Below are 7,382 nucleotides of genomic sequence, written 5' to 3'. Positions count from 1 at the left end.
GCTCATCGTTTATCGTGACCATCCTGATACTAGGAGTGAACAAGGCAAATTAATCAGTTCATTTTATTTAAAATGTACATACCGCTTTAACCAGAGGTAAAAAAAAAAATACTGGTGATAGCCATATATTTCCTCATTTGTACACAATGATGCTCGGTGTATTCTGGCCCAGTTCTGTTTACATGTGTTATACATGTGGTGGATAGAAAGTTGTCAGGTTTTCACGGCAGTTTTTTCTGGTATCTGGTAAAATAATCCCATTGCAAGTATTGGAGATAAAAAAGAGATTGATAGCAAGTGCCTTTTGATATTACACAATAATTCTCTGGTCACGTGTCAAAATGTTGGCTCGGCCTAAATGTCCTTGTCCTTCGTGTATGTTTTATTAGTATGCAGTCACAGAAAAGTCAGAAACTTAATATTTTGCTGAATCCAACCCAAACACATTTGTACACAAATGTTGGTGGTGATTGTACGCATCAGTCTCAACCTTCAAGTCTGTTACCAACAATAGATGTTTATCAATGACTACAAACTTGCCACCCCCTACTAAGAGACATTTGCAGCCCTGGTACCCAATTATGTGTAGTTTTTATATTCAAAATCGGGGTTTTTAAATATATTGTATTTTTATAGATTGTGTCAAATTGTATTGACTATGATGTGTATGTATTGTGCATTGATTAAAACTATATACCATGTTAGAACTATATTTACACAAGTTTTGGTAAAGGGTTTGCAGACCCCATAGAAAGTGAATTAAATAATAATAAAATACAGTTCATATCCCAAGGTAGATAATCAACATTTGAACATTTAACACCTCAACATTTACCATTTGTTGAAAAAAAATAAAAAAATAATTCTATTAGATTTAAGGCAAAACAAGCAAGCAAATTTTAATTATTTATTCATTATTTTATTCAATAAATCAATACATCACATCAGCAGGCATTTATCAAGTATCCTAAAAATGTCTATTAGGCTATGCAGAATAGAGTTTATTTGACTTCATATATTGAGGTACATTTACAAAGAATAGCCTATAGAATTAGGTTTCAGTTAATCCTTTACAGGGTAAATTTGCAATTACTTGCATATTATGATGGGCAGTTTTTTAACAGTCACTGAACAGCCTAATCAGTATGAGAACGATATGATATGCAAAGTCCTGACCCATTCAGTGAATATGCAATGTGTTCTGTGTCAACATTTTTGATCTAACAGAATCTGACAAGAATAGAAATAAACAAATGAACATTTGTACTTATAAAATAATACTTAAAAGACTGTTTTAATAAATGAGTGGAAAAACACAATTTTAAACATTATATATCACAGGAGATTGTTAAATAAAATAAATGAACATAAATGGACTTAGGTTGAATTCATCATTTTGAGCACAGTGGAATATCATTCTTCCAGTCATCCATTTTAATAATGCTAGCATAGACAGCGGATTGTCAAAGTGTTCATCTATAAAATAATGCATCAATCATTTTAGTTGGAATTTTCAAATCTGGCATAAGGACTTGCCCTGCTGAGACCTGATACAGAGAGAAATACAAAAGATAAAATTACATATATTAATCAAATATACAGCAACATACTTATTCTCAAAATAAAGGCCATTGGACAAAGCCTAATGTTAAATATTATTATAAAACATAAAAACTAACTCAATGTACACACATTCGTGTCAGAGAGTGTTTACTGCAGAAACGCAAGAGGACAAATTGCATTATCACCACTAGAGGGAGCACAACTTCATAAAAACATGAATATTTGACTAGTCATAGCAAATACAGTATATTTTAAAAACATGCAGCTTTATTGAAAACGTTCCAAAACACATGGATAAACCTATTTTTAAAATACTGTCATATGCTGCTTACCTTTACAATGATTGACAGTTTTGATTTATTTTTCATGCACTGCCAGCATAATGACCTGTTCAAATTCATATTTATGCAGTTTCTGAGATGAGGGAATTGTTGACTCACCATATTTTTGACGGATCTCATCGTGTCTAATCTTCATCTCAGCTTTTCTGTGGCAGAAAAACACAAGAACATAAATTCCTTGTGAAATCACACACACACCCTAAACTTAAGGTATGTTGACAATCAGTAGCCGTTACAGCTGTAAAACAGGTTTCTCATAGGACTTCTTTTGTTACATCTAAGTTCCTCATAACATTATCTTTTGTCTGGCTTGAAAAATCCGAGGTTGGTACACTACCCATAATGACTCTGTGTGTGCATATACAGCTCTGGAAATAAAATAAGAGACCACTGTAAAATTAGCAGTTTCTCTGGATTTATTATTTATGTGTTTTTTTTCTATAAACTACTGACAACATTTCCTCCATATTTCAAGTAAAAACATTGTCATTAGAGCATTTATTTGCAGAAAATGATAACTGGTCAAAATGAAACAAAAACAAAAAAGCCATGTTTTCAGACCTCAGTTAATGCAAAGAAAACATGTTTATATTAATATTAATCACGATAGTAATGTTTTAACTTCAGAAGAGTTAAGAAATTAGGGTTATTCCGCCAAAACATTATTTCTGAACTAAAATCAAAACATTAGTATTGTGTTGTTTAAAAATGAATATAAACTTGTTTTCTTCGCATAATCGAGGTCTCAAAACATTTTTCTCAAACACATGCATTACATAAATAGTAAATACAGAGAAACTGCACATTTTGCGTTATTTGATAACGGTGATTTTCATTGATTTACAATGAAAATGTAAATTTTTCCCCTTTAAACTGGTTTTATATAATATCTTGAATCTCCTACTGTCTTCTCTATTTTGAATATTAAAATTGTAATCTCTTACCTCTCCTCTTGTTTCGTTTTCGTCTTGTCTAACTTCCGGTTCATCTTGTTATCAAATCGACCAGATCTGTGAAAGACAAATTTTCCCAGGTTGTTGAGCCCTATTTATATGATCCAGAGGAGTCTTAGTTCTCTACTATTTGACCATTTCACAGAGATGCAGATCAATATTCTCATTTATGCTAGTAAATGTAATTACAGCCCGAGGCAGGTGACATCAACTCCACATAGTATTCAAGACAGCAAAATGGAGGGTGCGACTCAACAATGTTATAAAAGGCCATGTGACATACAATAGGTCAAACACATCTCGTATATTCAGACTTACCCAGCGTTCTCGCACTTGCAGCAACAGAATATACACACCAAAAATCCAATGATGAAGAGCGCTGCAACCACTGACAATGTAATGATCAAAATCTGGAAGTTTACTGTATTCACAAAAAAACAGAAAGTCATAGAAAGTGTCAAAAAATGATCTCTGAAGGTGATGCAGTACCAATTCTTATAACATTCATCATGGCAAGAACATATGATTACGGTTCTGTAGTTACTTTTTCGTTGTGATGAATTTGTCATTTGGGCTAGAGAAAGGACTAGAGATAGTCCTCCTGATATTGTTTGTTTATGACTGCTACTATTTTTAATTATGTTTAAGTGCCTGATTACCAATATGCATAAACATTTTTGATTTTTGTTTTATTTCAGTTTTTTGACACAAAAACTAAACAAAAATGATTATTAGACATCAATAAAAACACATGCATTAAAATATGTTAATATTAAGAATAATAATTATGGATGCAACTGAAATTCTGCTAACGATAAATATTATAAATCCAAATAATTATTTTAAACTAATTTGTAAGCTAAATTTAAGTATTAGACTTGTAAAAAAATGATTATCTGAATTAGAAAGATGTCTTGATTGGCCAAAGTTGTTTTGTGATTTAAATGGCCACACATTTATTTTCATCTATGTTTTGGGCTATTTCTAATCGATAAGATCCACATTGAGAATAAATCAGTTAACTAGACATATATAAATTACAAATAATTCTATTTATCAAAAGATCCAATATTAAATAACCGGCAATCATTGAACTTTGCTCTACAATGTAAATTACACACTCACACCCCAAATGTTCTTATCTAGTTACTTAATAGAAACACACATTTAAAAATAAATAAATAAATAACAGCTTCATTTTCGACATGGGTGTGTGCAATTTCGGTTGTAGAGCAAAACATTCAAGTATAGTCAAGATATGTTTACTACAGACCCAATTTCACTCATAAACTGAAAAACCCCATTATGCAAACCCATAGGAAAATTTTCAGGGAACCAGTGGCAAATTAGTCTTCCGAGTTTCTTTTTTGACGTCATCCCTGCACCACTCCATATTTATGTAGGTACTTGAGCACGTTTTTCAAGAAATTAAATGAAAACATTTCTTACTAGTGCAAAGGCCCCATCGAGCATCATTCAGTGGGCAGAGGGAATGCGGGGGCAGGATGGTTTTGGCTGGGTATGTTATACACTTTTTAGTTGGGATGCACCACAGACACTGAAAAAATAGATTGAAAACTAATATTGTTATATGCATTCATCCTCTGTAGCTCAATATATTTTGTTCCCTGAACTGAGGGTTGCAGATATCACAGCAACAATGCAGCTGATGATGGCAATGACATCAGCATTGACGTTGATGGGAATGTTGATACTGATGCACATGTCAGGAACTGTGAGAAGAACAGCAGTGTGTGCGTGTCTGAAGCCTATAAAGCTTTGAAGAGTGAAGCGTGACACGCGTGTCAAAGGTTTGTTGAATAAATATGGAATGTCAGCGTCACACATTCTGAAATCTACAGCTAAAAAAAGATACTAACAATTCAAATGCCTTTCAATCAAATGGACCTAATAGCGCCATGACTTTGGATAACGTTCTGGCAACGTTGGTTATGAACAAACGTTCTTCCAGTAACGTTAATAGAAGATTAATAAAAGTTATCTGGTGTGTAATAATGTTCTCAAAACATTACCACAAAAAAAATTATTTAGCTGGACATTTATGTAACATTTACTTCAGAGAACATTCAAAACTAATGTTCCCAAAATGTTTGCAGAATGATAAAATGTAATGATTTCATAATGATTGAATAACTAGGAAAAAAACTATTTTAAAACATTTAAAAATCGGAATGTTTCGAACCTTCAGAGAACTTAATGGGAATGTTACCAAAACATTCTTAGAACATATTTTTGTAAGCTAGTGATTAGCAAACACCACTAAATAAGCGGCTGACCTGAATACAGGTGGCCTTCGTAAAACACTTGACTGACTTTGGAAAGGGAAGTGCACAGGATCTCTCAAGTGACTCTGAGCTCTAGGAGTTTAAAGCTGTAAACATCCAGAACAGACCAAACCTGTTCCACAGGTGAGGTAAGTGATACTCTGATAAGTGTAAAAATCCAGCAATCCAGCTGCTCGCTGAGTTCATTATTTCCTTGTCACTCTTATATTCTCTTTCTCATCTTATGTTTTCATTTATACAGGTCAAATCTCCCTCTTTCCTACTGTAACATGTTTACACTCACCCATATGTTTGTGTTGTAAGTAAACAGTGAACAGAGAGTGAATAAAACAGGCCATTTATGTATAATAAATAAATAAATAAGTAAATATATATAAGGACAATATTAGGACAATAATATCACAGAGAGAGAGAGACAACATGTTACCCAAACTCACATTCACATCTGCCAAGCATTCGTCACAGCTTGTACCATTTTTGCTCTCACAACCTAGAAAAAGTGAGAAGTGTGAGAGAGAACACGTTCGTTAATGCAGAAATGAGTCTGACTCAATACATTAGGCAACAATTAGACCCTATGAGACAGTGGTTGCCTTGGCCATCCGTAGTTATGAAACAGACCAAAAGCAACATGGGAAATCAGAGTAAGGCAGTTATTTACTAGGACGACATATTGGTCTTCCAGGGGAATTAAAGGTTTAAACAGCTTATATATGGCCCCAAACATGCGTATTTGTAATAGTTTTTTTTGCCCGTTGCGATCTAAATAGTAAAAAAAATTATAGTAATGATTGATTCTGGTTATTGTAATCACAGGACATAAGTTTTAATTGTATTTCTTTGTAAATTCAACAACAGTAAAACTAGAGGATATATAACAGTAACAAATAAAAAAAACAACAACAAAAAAATCAATCAAAATTTTGAATGTAACAAATGTCTATTTGCCTTACTTGGACGTGGTGGTGTTGGTGGTGGTGTTGGTGGTGTAGTCGTTGTAGCTGTACTTGTAGATTGAGTCGTAGTCTGTGTTGTTGAAGTTTGTGTAGAAGTTGAAGATTGAGTTGCATTTGTTGTTACTAGTGCTGTAACGTTAACGTTAGTCTGTGCCAGTGTAGAACTCAAACCAAAGAGAAGCAGGACGAGAGGAATACAATTCATGTTTTCTTCTTTAAATGAACAAATACTTCAATAAAATGGACTCCTCTGTTTTGTTTGTAATATATATATTTTTTTGCCAGCAAATATCTCCCTTTAAATCCTCAGCTTCACACTTCATCCGAAACCATGGAACAGGTTTTGTAGTTTTGTTTCCCTTTCACCTCGCAAAACAGCCTTTAGGAGGTTAAATTACAATACCAACCTCGGCGAAGGCGTGTTCTATTAATATTAAGTACATAATACAAAAGCTGCTTAGTAATGTTCCAATGACGGTGGCTTGCCGTAGGAATATTAAGTAGTCCATGACGTCGCACTGTAATCTTCCAATGGGGAAATTCTTGCTTATGATTATTAAGCAGCAAACCGACTGACTCGGCTGTCGTAAAATTTGCATCCCCAAGTCTGAAAACGGTGTAAGGTTTTAAATAATTATAATAATAATAATTAAAAGTCAATAGACTGAGCCTTTACGTTTCCTTCCATAATCTCTCTTTTTTTATTTTTGTATGCATGTATATATAACAAGAAATTACTCTGTTTAATTACTCTACGTATAATAGCCTATGCATGTTACTTAAGTAGCCTATAATAAGTGAGAATGAGATTTTTAGAAAAATATCCTTAAAGGGATAGTTCACTTTGAAATTAATTTTTGGTATGTTTTAGCTTACCTCAAGGGCATCCAAGATGTAGGTGTCTTTTTTTCCCGCAGTAGTTTCAATTTTGATATTTTTAGGTCAAACCGTTCTTGTCTGTCAGTCATATAATGCAGGTCTATGGTCATTATCTCAAAACACAAGCACAGAGTCCAAATTAAAACAATTCCCCGTCGTCCAAATTAAACAATTCCCCATCGTAAGTACACATTGATGGCCTAAGACACGAAGCGAGCGGTTTGTGTGAGAAAACGAACAGTATTTATATCGTTTTTACCTCTTATACACAGCCGCGTCCAAATGTTCTGATCTGACGTGTACGCAGACTGGTGCATAGGTATATACACACTAGATGTCGCCTTGTCTACGGCAGTTCATTGGAACGAATGTCTTTAAGGCGAC

General features: G+C 33.6%; 1 protein-coding gene across 1 annotated transcript; it reads right to left on the bottom strand.

The window, feature by feature from the left end:
* Positions 1-893: 893 nt before the first annotated feature.
* On the bottom strand, positions 894-6,517 carry pttg1ipa (PTTG1 interacting protein a). Its single transcript, XM_082190233.1, has 7 exons — positions 6,117-6,517; positions 5,601-5,653; positions 4,307-4,415; positions 3,176-3,278; positions 2,849-2,914; positions 2,004-2,050; positions 894-1,547 (listed from the first exon to the last, which is right to left on the bottom strand). Exons 1-7 carry the CDS (start codon positions 6,322-6,324, stop codon positions 1,501-1,503), a joined length of 633 nt encoding a protein of 210 aa, XP_082046359.1. The 5' UTR covers positions 6,325-6,517; the 3' UTR covers positions 894-1,500.
* Positions 6,518-7,382: the final 865 nt, after the last annotated feature.

This window comes from Leuciscus leuciscus (assembly GCF_965113295.1).
Source record: "Leuciscus leuciscus genome assembly, chromosome: 14".
Taxonomy (NCBI): Eukaryota; Metazoa; Chordata; class Actinopteri; order Cypriniformes; family Leuciscidae; genus Leuciscus; species Leuciscus leuciscus.
The sequence above is the reverse complement of the archived record's forward strand: the minus strand, read 5'-3'. Positions and strand labels throughout refer to the sequence as shown.

Coding starts and splice junctions, on each gene's coding strand:
- pttg1ipa (XM_082190233.1), bottom strand. CDS start 6,324: ATGAATTGTATTCCTCTCGTCCTGCTTCTCTTTGGTTTGAGTTCTACA. Junction 3,279..4,306: donor TCGATGGGGCCTTTGCACTA/GTAAGAAATGTT, acceptor TTGTGAATACAG/TAAACTTCCAGATTTTGATC. Junction 2,051..2,848: donor AAAACGAAACAAGAGGAGAG/GTAAGAGATTAC, acceptor TTTCTGCCACAG/AAAAGCTGAGATGAAGATTA.